This window comes from Papio anubis, chromosome X, assembly GCF_008728515.1.
Source record: "Papio anubis isolate 15944 chromosome X, Panubis1.0, whole genome shotgun sequence".
Taxonomy (NCBI): Eukaryota; Metazoa; Chordata; class Mammalia; order Primates; family Cercopithecidae; genus Papio; species Papio anubis.
The window spans coordinates 125,399,171-125,425,474 of NC_044996.1; the positions used below are offsets into that span (position 1 = coordinate 125,399,171).

At 40.7% G+C, this 26,304-nt stretch overlaps 1 protein-coding gene and 2 non-coding genes across 3 annotated transcripts; all 3 read left to right on the forward strand.

Moving 5' to 3' along the window:
- The first annotated feature begins 6,367 nt into the window (after positions 1-6,367).
- EIF1AX (eukaryotic translation initiation factor 1A X-linked) lies at positions 6,368-24,549 on the forward strand. The gene is made up of 7 exons (XM_003917482.3): positions 6,368-6,617; positions 10,652-10,735; positions 13,436-13,539; positions 15,211-15,261; positions 16,947-17,028; positions 18,532-18,623; positions 20,783-24,549. Exons 1-7 carry the CDS (start codon positions 6,602-6,604, stop codon positions 20,786-20,788), a joined length of 435 nt encoding a protein of 144 aa, XP_003917531.1. The 5' UTR covers positions 6,368-6,601; the 3' UTR covers positions 20,789-24,549.
- On the forward strand, positions 12,910-12,989 carry LOC116272260. Its single transcript, XR_004180979.1, has one exon. It is a non-coding gene; the product is annotated as a small nucleolar RNA U2-19 (small nucleolar RNA).
- Positions 13,143-13,212, forward strand: LOC116272259. Its single transcript, XR_004180978.1, has one exon. It is a non-coding gene; the product is annotated as a small nucleolar RNA U2-30 (small nucleolar RNA).
- Positions 24,550-26,304: the final 1,755 nt, after the last annotated feature.

Genomic DNA, 26,304 nt, shown 5'->3' on the forward strand with positions numbered 1-26,304 from the left:
TTTTGTTCCCTGTTGCCACGTGAGATAACACATTCACAGATTCCAGGGATTTGGACATGGACATCTTTGAAGTTCATTAGTCTGCCTACCATGATTATAGAAACACCTGGCTCCTCAGACAGAATGACACAGAGTAGCAGTATTTGGCCATGGTCAGGCTTCTGCAGCTTTATATTAATGTACCCTGAATTCATAGAATTGACACACTAAAAAAGCTAGGTAAAGGAAGTGCAGGATGCTGTAGGAATATGTAGCAGGGTTGCCTAGGGATTAGAGCAGACCTTCTAAGGAAACAAGCATTAATCTGAGACCTAAAAGGGCAAGGGAGAAGGGTAGAATAGAATGTATAGAAATTCGGAATTAGAAGCACTCAAAATTAAAAGTTCTGTATGACTAGAACTTAAAATGTAAGAGAAGAAGCAAGATGTGAGGCTCAAGAGATAAGCAGGAGCCAGATCATCAAAGGCATAATAAATCATATTAAGGAATTTGAATTTTATCCCTTTGGGGTTTTCCCCCACAGTCCCCAGTCTTTATTTCCTTCTCTATCAAGACTGAACCTCATGGCCCCATAGTTGATAATCTGAACTTCTCTTTCAGAAGCACCCACAACTTCCTTATATCCTTCCCTTATTCTGCACCCACTGAGCAAAAAAAAAGAAAAAAACCTCCAATCCTGGATCATTTTGGTTAATGATTGTATGCAGTGAGCTATTGTATGGAAGAAATGTAACCACCCAATGGGTTCACCTTGCTCTGACTAGACAGAGCCAATTTATCAAGACAGGAGAATTGCAATAGAGAAAGAGTAATTCACGCAGAGCCACCTGTACAGGTGACTAGAGTTTTATTATTACTCCAATCAGTTTCCCTGTGCATTCAGGAATCAGAGTTTTAAAGGATAATTTGGTGGGTTGGGGTGGGGTGGGGGGCAGTGAGTCAAGAGTGCAGATTGGCCAGGTCAGAGATGAAATCATAGGGGACTGAAGCTGTCCTCTTGCAATGAGTCAGTTCCTGGATGGGGGCCACAAGCTCATATTAGCCAGTTTATTGATCTGGGTGGTGCCAACTGATCCGTCAAGTGCAGGGTCTGCAAAATATATCAAGCACTGATCTTAGGCTTTATGATGGCGATGTTGTCCCCAGGAGCAATTTGGGGAGAGTCCAAATCTTGTAGCCCCCAGCTGCATGACTCCTAAACCATAATTTCTAATCTTTTGGGTAATTTGTTAGTCCTACAAAGGCAGTCTAGTCCCCAGGCAAGAAGGAGATTCATTTTGGGAAAGGGCTGTTATCATTTTCATTTTAAACTGTAAACTAAGTTTCTCCCAAAGTTAGTCCAGCCTACACCCAGGAATGAACAAGGACAGCGTGGAGGTTAGAAACAAGATGGAGTTGGCCGGGCACGGTGGCTCACGCCTGTAATCCCAGCACTTTGGGAGGCTGAGGCGGGTGGATCACAAGGTCAGGAGATCGAGACTATCCTGGCTAACACGGTGAAACCTCGTCTCTACTAAAACTACAAAAAAGTAGCCGGGAGTGGTGGCGGGCGCCTGTAGTCCCAGCTACTCGGGAGGCTGAGGCAGGAGAATGGCGTGAACCTGGGAGGCAGAGGTTGCAGTGAGCCAAGATCTCGCCACTGCACTCCAGCCTGGGCGACAGAGCGAGACTCCGTCTCAAAAACAAAAAGAAAAAGAAAAAAAAAGAAACAAGATGGAGATGGAGTTGGTTAGGTCAGATCTCATTGTCTCAGTTACAATTTTGCAATGGCGGTTTTGAAAACCATATAATTATGCAAACTGATACCACTGCAAATTTATATTTTCTAATCTCAGCTAAACCCTCAGTACCATTTGTCAATTCTTTTATTTGTCATTTGATCCATCTCCTATTTCTTTTTTTTAACAGTTTTATTGAGACATAGTTTATATGCCATACAGTTTACCATTTAAAGTGTACAATCTAGGCCAGGTACGGTGGCTCACGCCTGTAATCTCAGCACTTTGGGAGGCCGAGGCAGGTGGATCACCTGAGCTCAGGAGTTCAAGACTAGCCTGGCCAACATGGCGAAACCCCATCTCTACTAAAAATACAAAAATTAGCCGGGCATGGTGGCAGGAGCCTATAATCCCAGCTACTCATGAGACTGAGGCAGGAGAATCCCTGGAATCTGGGAGGCGGAGGTTGCAGTGAGCTGAGATTGAGCCATTGCACTCTTGCCTAGGAGACAAGAGTGAAACTCTGTCTCAAAAAAACAAAAAAAAAGTGTACAATTTAATGTGTTGTTTTGTTTTTCTTTTTTTTGAGACAGCATTGAACTCTTGCCCAGCCTGGAATGCAGTGGCACGATCTCAGCTCATGGGTTCCAGCGATACAGGTGCACGCCACCACGCCCGCCTAATTTTTGTATTTTTTAGTAGAGACGGGGTTTCACCATATTGGCAAAGCTGGTCTCAAACTCCTGACCTTGCGATCTGCCAGCCTGGGCCTCCCAAAATGCTGGGATTACAGGCGTGAGCCACCGTGCCTGCAATTTAATGTCTTTTAGTATAGTACTTACAGAGTTGTACAACCATTATCATAATGTAATTTTAGAACATTCTCAACATCCCAAAAAGTAACTTTATACCGTAATCCAAGCCACAACTCTCTTTCGTTCGGACTATTACAGTAGCCTCCTGTGTGGTTTCCATTTCCACCCTTGCCCCCTATAGTCTGTTCTTAACACAGAAACCAAAATGATCTATTTAAAAACCTACTGAAAGGCCGGGCACAGTGGCTCACACCTGTAATCCCATCCCTTTGGCAGGCCGAGGCAGGTGGATCACTTGAGGTCAGGAGTTCGAGAACAGCCTGGCCAACATGGCAAAACCCCATCTCTATAAAAATACAAAAATTAGCCAGGCGTGGTAGTGCACACCTGTAATCCCAGTTACTTAGGAAGGCTGAGGCAGGAGAATCACTTGAACCTAGGGGGCAGAGGTTGCAGTGAGCCAAGATCGTGCCACTGCACTCCAGCCTGGGCCCTGGGCGACAGAGCAAGACTCCGTCTCCAAAAAAAAAAAAAAAAAAACCTACTGAAGATTACAAGTGATCTGGCCTCCTTACTTCTCCAATCTCATCTCTTCAAATTCTTCCCTTGGTTCAATGCATTCTAGCCACACTGATCTTCTTTCTTTCTTTTCTTCCTTCCTTCCTTCTTTCCTTTCCTTCATTTATGTCCTTCCCTTCTTCCTCCTTTCCTTCCTTCTTTCATGGGGTCTCCCTCTGTTGCCCAGGCTGAAATGCAGTGGCATGATCACAGCTCATTGCATCCTCAAACTCCTGGGCTCTAAGGATCCTCCTGCCTCAGCCTCCCAAGTAGCTGGGACTATAGATGTGAACCACCAAGCCTGGCTTTTTTTATTTTCATGTGTTTATTTTTTTAGAGATGGGGAGTGGGTCTCGCTATGTTGCCCGGGCTGGTCTCGAACTCCTGGCATCAAGCTCAATCCTCCCACCTCAGCCTCCTGAGTCACTGGGATTACAGGTGGAAGCCACTGCACCTGGCTTCCTGCTATTTCCTGAATATGCCAAGCATGCTCCCACTCAGGGCCTTTGCCCTTGCTGTTCTCTCTACCTAGAACACATTTCCCCCAGATGTCCACACGACTCACTTCCTTCCAAGTGATTAAGATGATCAGTCAGATGGGGGAACTATCCTACAGTAGAGAAATGAAGCCTGAGCTGTTTTTTTTTTTTTTTTTTTCTCCTTTGAGGTTTTATACTGGGTAATTGACAGAAACTTTTGATTTTTAAACATTTAGAGTTCAAGACTCTTAGAGTCTAACTACTATCATGTACTAGGCACAATTGCTAATTGAATGCATTATATCAATGTAATTCCTGCAACAATCTAATGTGGTGAGTACTGTTCTTTTTGTTTGTTTGTTTGTTTGAGATGGAGTTTCACTCTTGTTGCCCAGGCTGGAATGCAGTGGCGCGATCTCGGCTCACTGCAACCTCCACCTCCCGGGTTCAAGTGATTCTCCTGCCTCGGTCTCCCAAGTGGCTGGGACTATAGGTGCCTGCCACCATGCCTGGCTAATTTTTGGATTTTTGAGCAGAGATGGGGTTTCACCATGTTGGCCAGGCTGGTGTCGAACTCCTGACCTCAGCTGATTCGCCCACTTTGGCCTCCCAAAGTGCTGGTATTACAGGCGTGAGCCACTGCGCCTGGCTGGTTAGTACTATTCCTACATCCAATTTACAGATGAGAAAACAGAGGCTTGTAAAGATATTAAAACTTGCCCAAGCACATAGAGTAATAAGTTACTGCAGAGCCTGAATTTGAACCCAGATCTCTCTAACTCCAAAGCTCAAGTTCATCATTATTTGACCTTGAAGCAAAATTTAAATAAATTTCACAAAAATCCTTTCATCCTCAATTATGTAAATTGAAAAATATTGCGAATAGAAAGAGAAACCCAGAACTTTGAGTCCCCCATTATCTTTCAATTTCCCTCTAAGAAGTGTATCTGTCATTGGGTTTCTCAACATCAGCTTTGCCCCCCTCCTCAAGTTGTGACAACCAGAAACATTTCTGGTTGACACTGCCAAATGTTCCGAGAAGAGAACCACTGTATTAGATGATGATACTTTATTTCTGTCTTCTAAGTATGTCCAAACCCTGGTGTTTGTGGGAAGGTGATTTATTTAAAATAAGTTTACTCAGTTTAAGTTTATTTAGAAATAAAGCTTGTAGAGTACAGCCCAGCATTAGCCAGTTGTATTAGTTTGCTAGGACTGTCATAACAAAGTACCACGTACTGAGTGGCCTAAACAACAGAAATTTATTTTCTCATTGTTCTGGAGACTCTAAAATCAAGCGTCAACAGGGTTGGCCTCTCTCCTGGGCTTATAGATGGCTACCTTCTTGTTCACGTGGTGTTCTCCCTTGATGCCTGTGACCTAATAATATCTTCTTGTAAGGACACCAGTCAGATAAGGGTCCACACTAATGACCTCATTTCAATTTAATCACGTCTTTGAAGACCGCATGTCCAAATACAGTCACATTGAGCTACTGGGGATTAGAACGTGAACATACGAATTTTGGGTGGGGGGAACACAATTCAGCCCATTAACATCGAACTTAAGTCTTTTCTCCCCTCCCTCCCTTCCTTTCTGTGTGTATTGAACACCTATTATGTGCCAGACATTCAGCTAAGTGGGGGTAATGGTAAGCAACAGACATGGTCTCTGCCCGGTAAGGTTTACAGTGAGGTAAGACAGTAATTACCAAAGCATAATATTTGCTTTAGAGTATTAATAATATTACTCTTTAGAGTAATAACAAGTGCCATGCAAATATTATGCTTTGGTAATGGATGACAGGAAAGCCTTGCCCTTCCCATCAGGCTCCCAACCCGGCTGGGCGAGTGAAAAGGTTGCGTTATGAGCCAACCGGCTGGGCGCGGTGGCTCACGCCTGTAATCCCAGCACTCTGGGAGGCCGAGGCAGGCGCGAGTTGAGGTCACTAGTTCAAGACCAGCCTGGCCAACACCGCGAAACCCCGTCTCAACTAAAAGTACTAAAATTAGCTGGGCATGGTGGCATATGCCTGTAATCACAGCTACTCGGCAGGCTGAGGCAGGAGAATCGCTTGAGCCCGGGAGGTGGCGGTTGCAGTGAGCCATGATCACGCCACTGCACTCCAGCCTGGGCGATAGAGCAAGACTCCGTCTTAATAAAAAAATAAAAATATTGGCCGGGCACGGTGGCTTTGGGAGGCCACTTTGGGAGGCCGAGACGGGTGGATCACGAGGTCAGCAGTTCAAGACCAGCCTAGCCAAGATGCTGAAACCCCGTCTCTACTAAAAACACAAAAATTAGCCGGGCGTGGTGGCACGTGCCTGTAATCCCAGCTACTCCGGAGGCTGAGGCAGGAGAATCGCTTGAACCCGGGCGGCAGAGGTTGCAGTGAGCCAAGATCGCGCCACTGCACTCCAGCCTGGGCGACTCCAGAGCAAGACTCCGTCTCAAAAAATAAAATAAAAATAAAAAATATATATATTTTTAAAACTGAGCTAACCATGAGGTTAACAAGTCCACCACTTGTCAAACTGGGAGACGCGCGTTTGCTACAAAGCAGCAGAGGTCTGGCCTTAACCAGCAGCGAGCGCCACCTCAAACCGCCCTTTTCTATGACGCAGAGGTTCTCCCCCGCCCTCCCTGACTCCGCCTTTTCCCTGCTTGCGGCCCTGCCCCTCGCGTCCTCTCCGGCTTGCTGCGCACCCTCCCAGAACGCGTCTGCCTCGGCCCTAACAATGGGGGTCAGTCGGCCACGCCTGCGCCATAAAGCCTAGGGGGCGGGCCCAGCCGGCGACGGGAGGCGGGGAAAAGCGACGCAAGCAGTTGCGGCGCCATTTGCTGCCGCCGAGCGTGGACGCTGGCGGATCTCTGAAGAGCTCGGTTGCGATCCTCTCTCGCGCACGCTGCCTAGCCTCCAGCACCTCCTTGGTCCCGCGCGCTCCCTCGTGTCGCCCCTCGGAGCAGCAACCGCCTCGGTCGCCGTTACCCGGAAAGAAGTCAGAGACCCCGCGAGGTCGCCGCCACCGCCATGCCCAAGAATAAAGGTAATGCTGCCCGGACCCCCGGACCACGGCCCTCCTCGGCCGAGTTTCCCAGGTCCTGCCCGTAGATTGCAGGTCACCCAGGTCGCAGTGACCCTTTTTCCTTCCCACCCTACCTGCCCGCGGCTGGGCGCCCCACACGCGACTCTGAGCTCGGGAGAGGAGCTGGGAAGTAAACTCCTGTTGCCCAGTTTGGCCACATTGGGGTGGAGCCGACGCCATTTTTGTAGGGCCTCCTGCGGGAGAATGGGCTTTTGCTCCTGAATCGCGCCAGACTGACCGCGGCTCGGTGGCGATGGTGGCGGGAACCCTACACCGGGCGGCCTAGGCTTAGTAGATAGGCCCATCTGGCCTTCCCGGGCATGAGGGGTTAATCCCTGGAAGCCGTTCTGAACTTTAAAAGAGTGCTGTCCGCGTTCGTGAGCACCAGGTACTCCTGCATGGGTGTCTTTATGGACAGTTCAGTATTGTTGAGGCTACTCGTTGTCCCTTGTGAACAGTGGGTGAAACCTTGATGCATTTCTAAGGCTCACTTCTAGAGATTTACTCTCTCCATCCCTTTACAGGATATAGCTTATGTTTGTTTGCTGAAGACTTATTCCATATTTAGCCAAGTTTTCTACTTTTGCTTCAGATCATGCATATGTTGTGAGAATAAAGACATAATTTAAGTTTTCTCCATTCTGAGGCTAAGGATTCACAAATGATCAGACTTGAGGATAACTTTATTTGGGATTTCCAAAACGAAAGGCCTAATCTTAAAAAAAAAAAAAAAAAAAGGCGTAACACTCCTAAATAAATTACTTTTATAGATTTACAGTGTTCCTGTCATTTTTAATAGCCTTATAACTTGTTGAAGAAAATTGTGCAAGTAAATATAGGAAAAATATTGTATTTTCCTACAGGAGAGGAGCATACTTCATAGTCCATAAGTAGTCTCCTTTGATTATTCATTCTTAGGAAATCTTTCCCTGACACAGGCCTACTTCTGCTCTCTTTTCTACTTGACAGCTGGCTCCAGGACTTCTACCACATTTCCTCTTTGTAGCTGTCACTTATTGCTTTATCCCTTAGGGTACTTGGTCAAGGTGTTCTGTGCACAAGTTGGTGCAGTCCTCTCGGGGGCTCTCCACCTTGCTGCCCTCGGAGATCAAACTTTTTGTAGCAAGGATTTTCACTGCTCATTATTTTGGAAAAGATCGAGTTATAAACAAAAAATTTTTTAAGTCTTAGGTTTTCTTCTGTATAATCCTTTATTCTCTCTGAGATGGTAAGGGGATCACTTCCATCTTATTCTCACCTTTATTTCTAGTAATAAGATTTTCAATTCTTCCACCAGGCTGTAAGCTCTAAAAGACAGGAATATCGTATCTGTCTTAATCACATTCGATTGCTAGCACTTGCCACTTAGTAGATGCTCAATAAATATTTGTTGGTTTAAGTCACCTTCCTCCTGTCAACTCCACCCTTAGGTGAATAATAGGTTCTGCTTTGGTTCCAAGGGGATAGGACTTCTACACTAAATCACATCTAGTTCCCTAGCCTCATGTCTTAAGAAAGAGCCTCTCTGGGAATTTCTCCAAAACAACTCTGGTTTAAAGAATGTTGATGTCACTTTAATTGTTGTACACTCAGACCTAGTCTCATTCATTCAACAGAGAATTTAAAGAACATCCCATTACAGGGCAATAAAATACAAAGGGGAATGATCAGAGTATGGTTAATTCTGGTAAGTTGACAAGTAATGAATGGTTTCTTAAATAATATTTGAGGCATACAAAAAATACAGCTAACATAATGGACCTGGGAACCCAGGGGTTTCTCAGAACCTGGAAACTCTGAATTTAAGAATTACAACGCAAATTGAGGTAAAGCCCTAATCACCTTTTACTCTCTTTTTGGAGGTTATCACCAGGCTGAGTTTGGTGTTTATCATTCCTGTACTGTCTTGAAACCAATCAGTTCTTAGTTATCTTACTTAGAGGAATGGTACTTTTCATGACCCCTGAATTTTTTGAGATAGGTTTTACTAATGTAGAAATAAAGTCATTTATTGTTCTGTTTTTCTTCATTGGAAAATCCAGAAGCCCTGTGAATATAAGCTGTGGTTACACAAGTAAGGGTAAAATTTGCCACATACTATGTGTTAAGTGACTTTTGCTTTGGATTGATTCATATCAACTTATTCTAGAAATTCTTAGAAACCCATCCTCAAATCAGGAAGAGGGGTATCATTTGGCCCACTCATAAGCATTTAGGGTATAGTGCTCCCACACTTTGAAGAAGTTACTGCCTATGATTTTTAACTCACCACTCCGTTAGGAATGTATGGACTATTATTGACCAATTCATTTGAAGAATTAGTGAACTCAGGTATATAACTCAGGAAACAGAGCAGGTATGATCTTGCCCTAAAGGAGCTTGCACTCTGTTTTGCAGATCTGGCATGATTAATGGCTTCATACTTTTCTCTTTCTAGGAAATTAGTTTCAGTGTTCCCTAAGAATGCCTCAGATACTGAATTCTAAGGACTCTGAGCGGGTCAGGAAATTGTAGAGGCCCCCCTAAAATAGCACAGAGCAATGTGAGACTGCCCCAGGAGAGAGTAAGTGGACTTGATTCAAGAAGTTAGAGGTCTTTGCAGTGATCAGGTGCACATTAATGATTCCATTTGGGTTATGAACTTTTTGCTGCTTCCAAGCTCTTCCCATGAGTCTCTTAGTGTCATTACCACTTACAGCCTTTTTCCTGCCTTTTGGAAATGGCTGCCAATGTGGTTTCCTTTCTGGAATGGGAGCAAAATGCTGTGGACAGGTAACCTAATGTGGCGGCTAGGGACAAAAAAACATTGTGACTCTGGTCACCCCAGCTTACTGACTGCCATCAGTGAGCTGATTCACTCACTGAAGCCAGGCGAGTTACTGAACTTCTCTGAGCTTCAGGGAACTCATGGGTAAACTGGGAATAAATGAATGTTATGACCTCATCGGGTGATTGTGACAAGTAAATGGGCAGAATTATTGCATAGTGGTTAAGAGCATGCTCACTGGGGTTATATAATAGAAACAGGGATGTTGAGTAGGGACCAGCATTATAAAAAAAAATTGGGTACCGAACGGATATTTTTTAAGAGACAGTGTCTCTCTATGTTGCCCAGGCTAGCCTGGAACCTCCTAGGCTTGCTCAAGTGATCCTCCCACCTGAGCCCCCTGAGTAGCTGAGACCCTAGGCGCACACCACTGCACCCAGTGAGATTTCAATGTTTATGGTCCTCTGCTACTAAAAGTTTGAAAACCATAGTTCTCTGTCCAGACACTGTCTTCACTTAATTTTCAAAGTATCGTGTTCCAGGCCGGGCGCGGTGGCTCAAGCCTGTAATCCCAGCACTTTGGGAGGCCGAGGCGGGCGGATCACGAGGTCAGGAGATCGAGACCATCCCGGCTAACACGGTGAAATCCCGTCTCCACTAAAAATACAAAATAGCTGGGCGAGGTGGCGGGCGCCTGTAGTCCCAGCTACTCGGGAGGCTGAGTCAGGAGAATGGCGTAAACCCAGGAGGCGGAGCTTGCAGTGAGCCCAGATCGCACCACTGCACTCCAGCCTGGGTGACAGAGTGAGACTCCGTCTCAAAAAAAAAAAAAAAAAACAAAGTATTGGGTTCCTTGCATAGGGCCTGGCTTTAGAAGGCATCCAAGATTTCCGCTTAGAAGAATATATATAGAATTGCATTTTTATTTCAAAAGGATGGATGCCAAAGTGAAATGTTTTTCTATGTTTTTTAGTATAATATCTGCTATTTATGTGTATTTTATGTCAGAAAAATCCCCAAAGGAAATTCCAAGAAGGGTAGGGAGGTGATAATGTGTTAATGTTGGGATTGGAGATTGTAAATTTAATATGATTGAGTAGCTGAAATAGGTGAATTTTTAAATTTAAGTGATCTTTTAAAAAATGGTTTTATAAGCCTTAATTTCATTTTATTTCATATGTTTTACAGATAATTAATGTCATTTACATCCTTTTTTTTAAACCATCAGGTAAAGGAGGTAAAAATAGACGCAGAGGTAAGAATGAGAATGAATCTGAAAAAAGAGAACTGGTGTTCAAAGAGGATGGTCAGGGTAAGTGTTTTCATAAATTACGCTTTTTAAAATAACATCCTTTCTTTTTTAGCTGGGGACTTTACTTTTTTGAGACAGGGTCTTGCCCGTTGCCCAGGGTGAAGTGCGGTGGCACGATTACAGCTCACTGCAGCCATGACCTCCTGAGCCGAAGCAGTGCTTTCATTCAGCCTCCCGAGTATTCGGAACTACAGGCACATACCACCATGTCTGGCTAATTTAAAAAATTTTTTTAGGCTGGGCGCGGTGGTTCATGCCTGTAATCCCAGCACTTTGGGAGGCCGAGGCGGGCAGATCACGAGGTCAGGAGTTCGAGACCAGCCTGACCAACATGATGAAACCCCGTCTCTACTAAAAATACAAAATTAACTGGGCGTGGTGGTGCATGCCTGTAATCCCAGCTACTCAGGATTCTGAGGCAGGAGAATTGTTTGAACCTGGGAGGCGGAGGTTGCAGTGAGCCAAGATCGCACCACTGCACTCCAGCCTGGGTGACAGAGGGAGACTCCGTCTCAAAAAAAAAAAAAAAAATTTTTTTTTTTTTAATAGAGATGAGGTCTTCATATGTCACCCAGGCTGTTCTCGAACTCCTGGGCTCAAGTGATTCTCCCACCATGACCTCCCAAAGTACTGGGAACTAAGAATGTGTCGTATAGTTCAGAGGGAATTGAGCCTCAAAAGCTATGGTTGACAGTTCTGTGATTTAGTTGACAGTTCTATGATTAGCATTTTTGATAGTGAATGGTGTGCATAATATGTTGAGTAGACCATGGACATTTGAAGGATGAGCCTGAGGCCCTTATAGACCTCTCCATTCTCCGGTGCCATTAGCATGTAACTTCATAAACTACAATAAAATGAAACTGAACAGTTAACTGACCTTATTAGACTGAAGAATTTTGTAAGTGCCAGACCAGGATACATAGCACCAGTCAAATCCTAACTGGATCGTTTGCCCTTTCCTGTTACTTTTATTTCGAGTCATTTCAAACCTACAGAAAGTTGCAGTATTAGTGCAACAAACTCCCTTAAATCCCTCATATGTACACACACGTATAAAGAAATATATATGTACATATATATGTAGGATTCCTTTTTTTTTTTTTTTTTGAGATGGAGTCTCACTCTGTCACCCAGGCTGGAGTGCAGTGGTGCGATCTTGGCTCACTACAAGCTCCGCCTCCCGGGTTCACGCCATTCTCCTGCCTCAGCCTCCCGAGTAGCTGAGACTACAGGCGCCCGCTGCCATGCCCAGCTATTTTTTTTGTATTTTTAGTAAAGACGGAGTTTCACTGTGTTAGCCAGGATGGTCTTGATCTCCTGACCTCATGATCCACCTGTCTTGGTCTCCCAAAGTGCTGGGATTACAGGCGTGAGCCACCGTACCCAGCCCCATATGTAGGATTTCTTGAGGACCTTTTGAAATTTAGAGACATCATGTTACTTTTCCTTTACTTGATCATGTATCTCCTGAGAGCAAATATATTTTCTTATATAACTAGAAGAGAATTATCACACTCAGGTAATTTGACATTGATATAATATCTAGTATATACTCCAAATTCATATTTTCTCAGGTATTCCAATCATTTCCAGTACTTTAGCTTTTAATAGAACTTTGGGTGGATTTATTATGCCATACATATAAACCAGTAAACACGAGATACGTTTTCTGGCTAAAAATCCTTTTGTTTCTTAGCCTTGGTCATCCTTGCCTCTAAAATAGCAGCTGACTTGACTTGGGCAGACACTGTTTTATTACTACAACTTCTCTCACTTCGGAAGAAAGGCTGCCTTTGAGTTGACCAACCATGTTGAGGTGGTAGGTGGGTGCTGGGCTCACTGTAGTCTGAGTAATTCACTTCCACAAGTCAACCCCACTACTGAGCCTTTCAAAGTGAAGTCTCAGTATATTTACAAATTAATGGACATCCTCTCTGGGGGTTAGTCATATTATAATTCAAAAAAGACATTGTTTGAAGTTTGTTTTTGTTTGCTAAATGAACTAAAAATTATGAGAATTGCTCCTAAAGGTACTGAGGTAAAGGAGAGCTAAAAGTGGGGTAGTTAATCTACTTATTCAGAATGAGTTGATAATTAAAACATGTCTAATAGCAGAGACCGTATGTTATAGAAATGCATTACATTCTCTGAGATCTGCTTTTACTGAAGTGGATCAGTGATGAAACTAGCCAAATCTGAACTTTAGAAGGTTTTCTAGTCTACCTGATGCATGATCTCTACAGTTCTGAGCAGCAAAACTAGAAAACAATGTAAAACAATAAGGGCATATGTCTGGTGTGTGTGTGTGCACCCACATGTGTTTATAAAGGTAGCAGTTGTAGGAATGAATGAGATTGGGGGTGAGGGGGTGCGTATGTATGTCCATGAAAGCCTAATCATTTCTGGGCAATGATGTAAAGGTTTTACTACTGACCTTTGTAACTGTGAAGGTTTCTACACTTGACCTGAGCTCAGGAAAAAGAAGAAAGAAAGAAATGGCATTATAGAGTCTTGGTTCTAGCTCTGCCATTAACTAACTTGATATTTATCACTCCCTTATGTTTATTTATATTTTTAATATATGTATTTATTCCCAACTGGTGCAACTTTATTCTCTTGACAGTTTTATGTGGACTTTAAGTTGCTGTTATCAAAAGTTGAACAATATTCCATACCCTTTTCCTTTCTCCCCGCTAGAGTATGCTCAGGTAATCAAAATGTTGGGAAATGGACGGCTAGAAGCAATGTGTTTTGATGGTGTAAAGAGGTTATGTCACATCAGAGGAAAATTGAGAAAAAAGGTAGGTGTGATTTGTTTTACTTTAATATAAAATTGGTTAAGGGGGGAAATCCCTCTAACAGTTTTTAACTGTCCATGGACTTCATTTTTGGAAATTCCCAAAAGACTTACCTAGGTAAACAGTGATTTACCTATAAGGCAAATAACAAGGTCTGTAATGGTAATTTTATACAGATTCTAATGTTAAAGAATCATTTGTATCACTTATGTTGTATTCCTGCCCAAAAAGTCCAAATTGAGAGACATTCTGCAGAAACAAAAGGCCCAGCTTTTTTTCTCCTTGTCTTTTTTTTTTGACACAGGGTCTTACTTTATCACCCAGCCTGTAGTGTAGTGGCATGATCTGGGCTCACTGTAGCTTCACCCTCCTTGGTTCAAGTGATCCTCCCACTTTAGCCTCCCATGTAGCAGGGACTACAGGCCTGTGCCACCATGCCTGGCTAATTTCTGTATTTTTTGTAGAGATGGGGTTTTTCCATGTTGCTTAGGCTGGTTTCGAACTCCTGAGCTCAAGCAGTCAGCCCGCCTTGGCCTCCCAAAATGCTGGGATTATAGGCATGAGCCACTGTACCTAGCCAGATGGCCCAGCTCTTAATGAAATGTTACTGTCATGAAAGTTTAAAAAAAAAAAGTTGGGGTACTATTCTAGTTTCAAGGAGACTTAAAGAGACCTGACAGTTAAATGTAGTAGGTGGCCCTTGTTTGGATTCTGGTTTAGGAATTGGACATATAGCTGTGAAATGTACATTAAGAAAATTTGAATATGAGTTATATTACATAAGCATTGTATTAATGTTGCATTTCCTGAATGTCATCGTGAATGGACTGCCTTGGAAAGTAATGATTAATTCACCATCACAGTAGTTATTCAGGCAGATTTATTAATCAGGTTGACTAAAAGTCCCAACTCTGATTTTGTATTTATTTTTTTTAATTTGATATGGGGGCCTTTTTTTTTTTGAGACAGAGTCTCGCTCTGTCATCCAGACTGAAGTACGGTGGCGTAATCTTGGCTCAGTGCAACCTCCGCCTCCCAGGTTCAAGTGTTTCTCTGGCCTCAGCCTCCTGAGTAGCTGGGATTATAGGCATGCACCACCATGCCTGGCTAATTTTTGTATTTTTAGTAAAGACAAGGTTTTACCATTTTGGCCAGGCTGGTCTTGAACTCCTGACCTCAAGTGATCTGCCAGATTCAGCCTCCCAAGGTGCTGGGATTATAGGTGTGAGCCAGCCCAAACTAAAATCTCTTAATTTCTTTTTTTTTTTTTTCTTTTAAAGAAGTTTATTTTTTTGAAACGGAGTCTCACTGTGTTGCCCAGGCTGGAATGCAGTGGTGCAGTCTTGGCTCACTGCAACCTCCGTCTCCCGGGTTCAAGCGATTCTCCAGCCTCAGCCTCCCGAGTAGCTGGGATTACAGGTGCCTGCCACCACGCCCAGCTAATTTTTGTAGTTTTTAATAGAGATGGGTTTTTGCCATGTTGGCCAGGCTGGTCTAGAACTCCTGACCTCAGGTGATCCGCCCACCTTGGCCTCCCAGAATCCTGGGATTACAGGCGTGAGCCACCGCTCCCGGCCTAAAATCTTTTAATTTCTAAACTAATTGATTGTTACTCTGGAATTTCTTGATTCTTCGTTATTTGAAATATGACGGGCAGTGACTTTTCTTTTGTAGGTTTGGATAAATACCTCAGACATTATATTGGTCGGTCTCCGAGACTACCAGGTAAAAATTACATGTAAATTTTTCATATTTTACTGGCTTGAATTTGATGAGCCATTTCTTAAGAGCCAGTTTCATTTTAGGCATTGTGCTAGGTATCCCAGGGATTATGTTTAAATCAAAATCTGGGAGCCATTATTCTAGAGGATACAGCTGAATGAGTTAAGTGCCCATCCCACAAAAGGCTCATAGCCTGGTAGTGGAGAGAATTAAGCACACAAGTAATTATAATACACATCACGACATAGGTATGTGCTATAAATATAGAGGAGCACTTGGGAAAGAAAGAAAATGGTGATTGCCTTTCATGATCATAACCCTTGACTCTGTAGACTCATTGTGGGTCTGTGAAATCCATTTGACATCCACCTATTGGAAATCATCCCTGTGTGATACTGTCTCTATTTGTATAGCCTTGAGCATGCTTTGATTTTTTTTTTTTAATCCAGAATAAATAATTTAAATCTTCACTTTAAACCATTGTTTCTCAACCGTGGGCAATTTTGCCCTCCAGGGGACTTTGGCAGTGTCTGGAGACTTCTGGTTGTCACAACTGGGGGATGGGTGCAGTGCTGCTAGCGTGTAGTAAATAGAGGCTGAGGTGGGCACAGGACAGCATCCCATAACAGAGAACAGTCCACCTCACAATAATCCGTAGCGCTGAGGTGAGAAAGCGTGCTTTAAATTCATACCATTTTAATGTCCCTTTTTTTCTTATGATCTAACAATAACCCCAGGAATAGGAAGAATAAGTAATTTCCTGTTCGATAGATAAGGACACCAAGGGTCCGAAATGAGTAACATTTTAACTGTAAAGTGACAGCCAGGACCAACTTCTGATTTGAAATTTTTCGTGATCCTTCCATGCCCCTCCCACTTACGGGGTGGTCTTTGGCTCAATAGCATCTTCTGGAAGCTTGTTAGAAATACACATTCTTTGACTCTTCAGTCAGAGCATGCATTTTAATAAGATCTCCATGGGCTTCTATACACTTTACATTTTAAGAAGTACTGATCTGAATCACACTGTCCTTGAAGTTGAAGCAATCAGTTTTCTCCCTTAACTGAGTTAAATTATTTTCAAATAGGGAAGTAGAACATCCTAAGACAGTATTTCTCAGTGGGACTTTTGCATCAGAAATAGCAAAGAACTTCTCACAATACTAAATCTTGGGCTTCTCTTCACATCTGCTAATCTATCTTCAGAAGATACAAAAACTCCACAGGAGATTGTGATGATACATAGCCAAAGAAGCACAGATAATGCAGAAAGGTATAATTTGCTTAGGTCATTATACCAGTCTCAGTTCAGTCTCAGTTTTGGAATTGCAGTGTTTGATCACCCTGCAAATTATTGTCCCAGGGACCTTTTGTACTTCAAAAGACTTCTAATCAAAGGGTAATATTAAATAATCTAAAATATGGGGTCTTCACAGTTCTGCTTTTATTAAGTGAGATCTTTAAATATATTTCCCAAGCCTGTTAATAATCATTCAGCCATGTACATAAACTTCCTCCTGGGTTAAACCCAAGGATCTTTTTCAGAGGGTATGAGAAAGCTTTAAAATTTAAAAGGAGATTTATAATAAAATGGTGAGATTTGATTGTTTATTCAATATGAGAATTTATGAAATAACTGATAATATTTCGTCATGATCAGTTTTTAAAGTTATTTGTCTCTATTTAAGGATAACAAAGCTGATGTGATTTTAAAATACAATGCAGATGAAGCTAGAAGTCTGAAGGCATACGGCGAGCTTCCAGAGCATGGTAATGTCTGAGTTACTGTATTAACTTGTCATATGGTATTTAGGTTATCTGTTGCTGTTTAGGTGAAGGAACTGTGGATTTTGCTTATTTACTTTAGTGCTTACATTTTTAGTTTTAAGTATGCCTGCCTATGCTTCATAATACTAGATATTTTAAGAAAGAAATTACTGGAATTATGTTACCAATAAATATAGTGAGGAGTTATATTCTGTAAGCTTTGGAGTTCTACATAATGCTAACTAAAGGAATAATTTTGTTATAGTATCTATTTTAAAATTCCTTTCTTGAGAGACTGTCAGTGCTCATATGGGTTAAACATGAAGTGCACGTCAGCCAGGCGTGGTGGCACATGCCTGTAAGTCTCAGCTACTTGGGAGGCCAAGACGGGAGGACTGCTTGAGTCCAGGAGTTCGAGGATGCAGTGACCTGTGATCATGCCACTGTACTCGAGCCTCAGTGACAAAGCAAGACCTTGTCTGAAAAAAAATTTAAAACAAAAACAAAAACACGAAGCAAGGGCACATAATTAGGTACCATTACTGATTTTGTTTGTTTGTTTATTTGTTTGTTTTGAAATGGAGTCTCACTCGGTTGCCCAGGCTGGAGTGCAGTGGTGCAATCTTGGCTCACTGCAACCTCTGCCTCCCCGGTTCAAGCAATTCTCAGCCTCCGAAGCAGCTGGGATTACAGGCATGCACCACCATGCCCAGCTAATTTTGTATTTTTAGTAGAGACGGGGTAAAAAGTTCTATTTTCATTTTATCATTGTGTAACAGTATCCCGTAGGATTTTTTAAAAGCAGCATTCTTGGTTTTCACCCTTCCAAATACAAAAGTAATGAATTCTTAATGCAGAAAACCTAAAAATAAGTCCCTTACAACCTCATCAAATGAGAAATGTACTTGACATACTATTTTGTAGGCCTGCATTTTCACTTGGCAGTTACTGTTTTTGGCTCTGTTGTATCTTATTATGAAAAAACTTAATTTTATTATGTTTTACTTAAGCACGAAAGTATTAATTTTACTTAAGCATGAAAGTCCTGCTGAAATTACTTAGCATTTCTGATCTAATAAATGTTAATGTATCTAGGAATACGACTAGCGCTTCCTGGTTCATTTTCATTTCTTTAGGGATAATCATGATTTGACCAGATCTTTCTCATTGATGAGTCTATCTGATGATTAGTGAACCAGCTATTCTTAAGGAAATACGTTGTTACCATGTGCTCAAACCTTTTGAGAAGTATACCTGGAAGTTATAATAGCTTCAGAATTAGTGTAATTAGAGCCTTCCTTACTGAAAATACCTTTGCAAACAAAAGAAAATGGTAACACAGATACTCCCATCTTAACATAGCAGTGACACTGCAGGGAATTTTGCTTCATATAATATTCTTTATAGTAATTGTGTTATATAAAAGTTAGGAATGCTTTTCTTATGATGAAACTTTGATTAAATTACAGTGCTGACTTACCAGTGTATTTCTTACTGTGTCCTTAGCTAAAATCAATGAAACTGATACATTTGGTCCTGGAGATGATGATGAAATTCAGTTCGATGACATCGGAGATGATGATGAAGATATTGATGACGTAAGTAGATGTACCTTGTGTTTTCCAATTTTTGTTATTATCCATGGAGAAACCAACTTTCCCCTAACATAAATAAGGGTATATTTTGAGAATTGTCTGAATTAAATAGTATTATGTAGAAGACACCTAGTCAAACTGTTTATTTTGAGAATTCTTTTTTTTTTTTTTTTTTTTGAGATGGAGTTTCATTCTGTCACCCAGGCTGGAGTGCAGTGGTGCAATCTCAGCTCACTGCAACCTCTGCCTTCTGGGTTCAAGCTATTCTCCTGCCTCAGCCTCCCGAATAGCTGGGACTACAGGCGCGTGCCACCACACCTGGCTAATATTTGTATTTTTAGTAGAGATGAGGTTTCACCATGTTGGCCAGACTGGTCTCGAACTCCTGACCTCAGGAGATCTGCCCTCCTCGGCCTCCCAAAGTGCTGGGATTACAGGCGTGAGCCACCACGCCTGGCCGTATTTTGAGAATTCTTACAACCCTCTTCAATTTCTCTTCCTAAAAAGGTCAGTGTTTGCATTGGCAATATTGACGCCAGCCACTGTAAGCATGATTTGTCTAATTATGAGTTTCTAAAGAGATAGCTATTAAAAAATTTAGTGGACAGTTGAAAAATAGATCTTATCAAAGGAACATGCCTTTTTAATTGAAATATTAGTGTGTTGAAAGAATCTTGTTTGAATCAGCTTGATATGAAGATTGGAATTACAACATACACTGAAAGCCTTGTCAAAATGGAAGCCTATTGCCAATTATGGTATTTTTAGCTGTTGGATGTGTACTGTTGGCAAACTCTTGGGCAGTTGGTATGTTTATTTTGAGGAAAATGGATTGTCTATCCTAATAATAAAGTAGTAATGCCCATAAGTGTAAATGCTTTACTACACTTCTGCTGTTACTGTATTTGAATGAAATTCAAACTTATTCTTTTGGCAGTATAAATTTATTTAGTGATTGGGGTGTTACTCTTAAATCTGTTTTGGGCTCTTTTCAAACCTCTTTAACTAAAATGTAGTTCAGAAACCACCTGTGTATTTCAACCCCAAAACAATAATAAGTCAGATGTAGTGGTATGCACCCGTAGTCCCATCTACTCAGGAGGCTGATGGGAGGATCACCTGAGCCCAGGAGCTCAAGACTAGCCTGGGCAACATAGCCAGACCTTGTCTCTAAATAAATAACATAATAACGTTAAATTTGATGCAAAGATGGAATTTCAGAATACCTAGAGCAGTTGTTCCTGACCAAGAATACTCACACCTGAGTTAAATTACTAATGTTACAGACATTTTAACACACACACAAAAATAGGAAGTGAGAAATAAACATATTGTTCTGTTATTTTCTTAATTTTGGAGACCCTGAGCCAAGAGGAGTCTTGTGACTAAACTGTTATTAATATTTTGACAATAGAATTAACAATTCTATTTTTGGTAAGAACTTGCAGCTGACGTGTGGATTAAGTGCCAACCCAAACATTTTGACATCTGAGCAGGGGTAGAAGGCCTCTTTAAAAAAAAAAAAAAAATTAAGGAACCTAACCAGAGAACATGCATGAATATAAAGCAGCATGCACCGATAATGGGTTGAGAATCTAGGCATGGTCAAGATTTTCTCAGTAAAAATTTCTGGATCTGGGCCAACACCTCCTCAGAACTGGACCCAGCTGGCTGGCTGGAAAAGAGACAGTAAAGACAGTGATTATTAAAGAGTTCTCTTGAACATTTTGTAAAAGTTGACTCTGTCACCTGAGAACCCTACTTCTTTGAGACATTTCTCCAGGTGGTTTATAGATGTTTTAACTGTAGCCAGATTGACTCAGGAGAATTAGGTCAGTATCACACTGGTCCTGTTCTTGAAGGGATCGTATCATGCTTCCCGTGTCTCCTCCCATCCACAAGATACAAAAATCTCAAATTACTAGCATTAAAAGAAAGGAAGGAGACAGTAAACTTTATTAAGAATATTTTGCATAACATGTAACATTACAAAGGAGATCAAAACGATTTACTTATAGCAGGCCAGAATTATAGAAATTTCTTCTTCAAACTATTTGTTTCTCAGGTAGCCTAAGGAGGTGAAAGTCTCCCTTATATATGGAGTAGACTGTTGGAATATAAGAATTCTTTTTCCTTTCATCTGATGTTCTTTTCCCTTCCAGATCTAAATTGAACTCAACATTTTACATTCCATCTTTTCTGGATTGTCCTACAATTTGGATTTTGACCATGACAAAGAAGATTAAAATTTCATTAGCATGAATGCAATTTGTTAAAGCAGACTGATTTGTTTCTAAGGTATTTCTTGTTTTTTAAAAAACTGATAATGCTGAATTATCTTAAGTGAGATGTTAAGCCCACTTTGTTCTTTTAATGTAATGGAGCTTATGGATAGAAGACCATGTCTACTAATTACAAAAAAAAAAAATGCATTGCTGCTTTTCCTACCACTTCCAATAAGAAAATGGGTGTTTTGAAGAAATCATTTGCCTTGTCCTCACAGAATATGATTAAGCCCTGGCCTCTTGATTGTATAGAGTCATTGTGTATATTTCAATTACCTAGATATTCCCTTGAGATTTTGATAAAATTTGAGGGAGGCAGAAATCTGCATTTGAAGAAAAAAAAAATTAAGTCTGTTTGTCATATTTAAGTAGCCTGTGGCTATTTTTATACTGATTTTGATATCATGTGTTCTTTTCATAGTCGTATTTTGCCACCATAAACATAAAAAAAAAAAGTATCTCCAAAATGCAGTTTCAGAACCTGGGTTTTAATAGCAATTTTGAATTTGTAAGCTTAGTAGTTGCAGAAATTGAACACTAGGTGGCACTCAGTTATCGTAACAGTGGAAGTACTGATATAATTGTTGACTTTTCTTTTACTATGTGTAAAAAATACGCCAAACATGAAAAGAATTGTTTTGATCATATGCATGTATGTAGAATAGAATATTTTTACAGAGCAGAAAGATTATGTTAGAAGTGTGATTTTTATTTTCAGAAGTCATGTACATGTAAGTAAGCTACAATTTTGAGTGCTTTATAAACACTTAAGATATATATAAATTAATTTCATAGCAACTTGTAAAAAAAAAAAACTTGTTGAAAAGCCTTTTTCAACATATCCCTAAACTAAGGGAAGAGGAAGGAATAACAACTCAATGAAAAGACGGTCTCCAATTTCTGAATGGAAAAGCTACAGCTGAGAAATAAAATAAAATGTCGTGCTGCAGAATGTGTTATACCCTTATTTTGTGTTAAGGATATATTTTATTATGTGAATGGTTTTGGTTGTGTTTTCTGTTTTTGTTTTTTGCTTGTATTGGGAGCTAGCTTTACTGGTAACTTCCTTATTTAGTTTTTAGTGGTCAACTCAAAATGAAACTAGGGCTGAGCTAGTTAACCCTCACTAGCCAAACTGAAATTGTATGCAACATTAAAAGAAGAGATCCATCATGTAGCTTGTGACACTTTTATTTTATTAGTCACCGGGGAACTTTTCAGTGATGAAAATACACAGGGCAATAAACCTTCACATGGCTTCAAAAGGAAAACAAACAAATCTTCTCTAATCTGCTCTTACTATAATTTCCTAAGTGTACACCAAACTCTGGATTTAAAGATCTGAGGTACTATAGAACATTAAGTTGAGGAATAGAAATTAAGAGTACATATTCATGGTTTATATTTCTTATTCTATGGAGTTCCTGAACACATCTAGGTGGAATGCATCTGAGACTAAGGGCTGGTTTTTAATCCTCATCCTCATAAGAAACCAGCCTTGAAGAATTAACAATTGTCTTCATCGGTATTCTAAACCTCCTAAGATATTTAGGCTTCTGTACATAAAAGTGTTTTTGCTAAATTTACAGTACGTATAGGTCCTTTCATATTATTTTACTAAGAATGTTTGAACTTGGCATATTTGATATAGTTCCTCGTAGGAATAGCACAGCTCAAACATTAGTTTTTCTACTTACCTCCTCTAACACATGTGGTTTGTCTGGAGAATTTCTAAAAATTCACCTATAACCCCAGTTCATGTATTTGCTGGTGATTGTTCTTGCTGAGGTAAATCTTGAATCAGTGATTAAAATAGTTGGGGTAAAGTTGTAGCTTATATGCAATACTACTTGGAGGAATTCTTCTAATTTGTATTTAATGTGGAAATTGTATAGTTTCATTGATTTAATCATAAATAATGGAAATGGTCTTCAAGCAGTTTTATTTTTGATTTTTTTTGCTTATACACTGATTCCTATAATACAGTGCTATAAGCTATGCACAGAAAGAAAATAAAACGTTTGAAATCCAAGAATAATGGTTCTTACTGCTAAGAGGGAGTAATAGTTATTACTAATGATTTTGATGGGGTTGCATTTTTGATGCAATGTTTATTCCACTTGCAGTTAGAATATGAATATGTTTTATCACTAATGCGGCTGAATAACCAAACCAAACATTTGTGTAAAAAAAAAAAAAAAAAAAAGCCAAGATTTCATTGTTTGTTGAATATTTCTTAAGCATCTAGCCCCTAAAGAGACCGCTTCTTACTGAGCCTGTAAACTATGCATGATGGAAATTCTTGTATTTTATTGAGGAATGGCTGTTGGTTTACTCACCACATCTGTGGAATCATGGCTATAAATGTTTGCTTACAAACTCTTCGTGACTTGTAATTTAACTTAATCTCATCTAATGTAAATATTAGATTATGATGTTCAGTAACATCTTTCATAGGTATAAACTGCTGTCATTACTGATTTCAGAGTAACTCTGAGTAATCAAATAGGTAAAAGCATGTTTTGAGTAAAATAGCTAGATTTATACTTTACTTGTATTGTATACAGACTTAACAACAACCGGAATTGACTGGATTGACAGTTAAAGTGTCAGAATGAAAGCGAGGTTTTTTTAATGTTACCTGACTGTCCTAAAGATGAAAATGATTTGTATTGGTATGAAATGCTTATTTTTATTCTACTTAGTAAGGGTAAGTTTTATTTATACTCTTTGGACTCCCATAAACTTTTGCACACTGCTTTGTGTTTTTGGTTTACCCTAAACTACCATCCTTTTTATCTTTGCTTTTTTTCTTCCTATTCAGAAAAGAGCAAAATGAGAAAAGACACTAGACTCTCAGGTATAGAGTGAACTGAGCAATTTGGAGGATGTATTGGACTTTGTCCTCTCTTATTCCACCCTCCCAGCCATGAAAGTTGCTAGGTACTTGTGAGGCAATGTACTGGAGAGGGGAGAGCATGGATCCTGGGGTCAAAGGGACTTTGCCCCCACCCTTACTTGGCCTTCTACCTGCAGGTGACCACTGGCACATTCTCCTGCTTGTCTCAGCTTCAGGTTCTTCACCTCTAAGATGGGGATGATGAAAACAGTACCTGTCATGCAGAGTTATTGGGAGGATTGATAATTTAGATGTTTATACATGTAATGTACTTAGAGCAGTGTCGGCCTCTTTTCACTTGATATCCAGTACTATGTAAGATAGAGGATGCATGTCTTCTATATTCTGTATTTCCCATTTCTTTTGCGTGCAGTCTTTGATTCGTACAATAGAAGGAACACGTAGAATGTATATTTGTACATTCATATCAACAGAGTATTTAAAATTGCTACCAACCTCATTTAATTCGGTATAAGACTAACAGATGAAGTCTCTCATTTGCTTGAAGATATTTTACAAAATACCAACTGCTCTATATTTCTTTAGAGAAAGATTATAGTTACTAATATTGATACCTCTGATAATATTTTATTCTTAAATCTTCAGTGATCCCTTTTACTATAGATTCATGACAGCTAATAAGTACTAACTGACTTAGAGGTGTCCTTTCCCATCATATGGAATGATGTAAAGAAATCAGATACAAACTACTGCAATTAGAAAATAAAATATGAACAACTTTCAACAATGTATACAATTGATTCTTTTCGAACTGTTTATAATATTTTTAACTATTCATGTGATTCTCTTCCAAAAATTTGCTATTTTTAAAAGTTAATTGTGATATATAAGGAAAAGGTATACCTTGTTTTTATTTTTGTCTGTTTTTGGTTGTTTGATCTAAATGAATCCACTTAGCCATATTCCAGATATGGGGTTGCATTTCCTCAGCAAGTGAATTTGTCACAAATCTGTGCTGAAGAAGGCATTTTCTAACGGTAAGTCAATTCAGCAGAGTGACTTCAGATTGCCAAAGTCACATTCAACAGACCTTACTTTATACGATGCAGAGACCTATAGGTGAAGTAAATACTTACACTTCTGGTCAACTTACCCACTTTTAAAAGCCCAGTCTGTACTGCCATTCCAATCCATTGTTTTGTTCAGTTCACAACTTGATGTTGGTAGATCAGAAAGTAGGGACAAAATCTGAGTCAAGTCCCATTGCTGATTTCTGTGCTGTCTGATACAAAATTAACTGGACTTGGCAGATTTGACAACATTTAATACGTATTTATGATTTTAAACCTGTCTTAGGAATCTAACAATGGGATTTTTTTGTTGTTTTTTTCTTGAGACGGAGTCTGTCGCCCAGGCTGGAGTGCAGTGGTGCAATCTCAGTTCACTGCAACCTCTGCCTCCCAGATTCGAGAGATTCTCCCTCTTCAGCCTCCTGAGTAGCTGGGATTATAGGCGCCTGCCACCACACCTGGATAATTTTTATATTTTTGGTAGAGACAGGGTTTCACAATGTTGGCAAGGCTGGTTTCCAACTCCTGACCTCAAGTGATCTGCCTGCCTCGGCCTCCAAAAGTGCTAGGATTACAGATGTAAGCTACTGCACTCAGCCATTCTTTCATTCATTCATTTAGAGACAGGGTCTTGCTGTGTTGCCCAGGGTGAACGCAATGAGACCATATCACAGCTCACTGCAACATCAACCTCCCTGGCTCAAGTGATCCTCCTACCTCAGCCTCCCAAGCAATGGGGACTACAGGTGTGCACCACCATGCCGGAATGTTTTGTTTTTATTTTTTAGAGATGGGGTCTCACAATTTTGTCGAGGCTGGTCTCCAACACCTGGATGCAAGTGCTTCTCCCACCTTGGCCTCCCAAAGTGCTGATATTACAGGTGTAAGACACTATGCCCGGCCAAAAACCTCTTTTTTGAGATGGAGTTTTGCTCTTGTTGCCCAGGTTGGAGTGCAATGGCGTGATCTCAGCTCTCTGCAATCTCCGCCTCCCGGGTTCAAGTGATTCTCCTGCCTCAGCCTCCCGAGTAGCTATGATTACAGGCATGCGCTAGCATTCCCAGCTAACTGTATTTTTAGTAGAGACGGGGTTTCCCCATGTTGGTCAGGCTGGTCTCAACTCCCGACCACAGGTGATCTCCCCTCCTTGGCCTCTCAAAGTGCTGGAACTACAGGGGTGAGTCACCACGCCCGGCCATACTAAAGATTTTTGTAGGAAGTTAGTGTAGTGGGAAAAGCGTGGGAAACTCGAAAGTCATTTTCTTTCAAAGCTTAAATATAAATTACATTATTGGACAGTCTGTCATAATGTTATGAAAATGTCAATTTTCTCCAAATTAACCTCTGACTTCAATATAATTACATGTAGTATTACGGCAGGCCTTGGTGGGAGATTGCAAAAACATCCTAAAGTATATTCATTTGGAAATACTGAATTTCAAAGAATTCTAAAAACACTGCCAAGAGGG

Coding starts and splice junctions, on each gene's coding strand:
- EIF1AX (XM_003917482.3), top strand. Junction 10,736..13,435: donor GTTCAAAGAGGATGGTCAGG/GTAAGTGTTTTC, acceptor TCTCCCCGCTAG/AGTATGCTCAGGTAATCAAA. Junction 17,029..18,531: donor CGGCGAGCTTCCAGAGCATG/GTAATGTCTGAG, acceptor CTGTGTCCTTAG/CTAAAATCAATGAAACTGAT.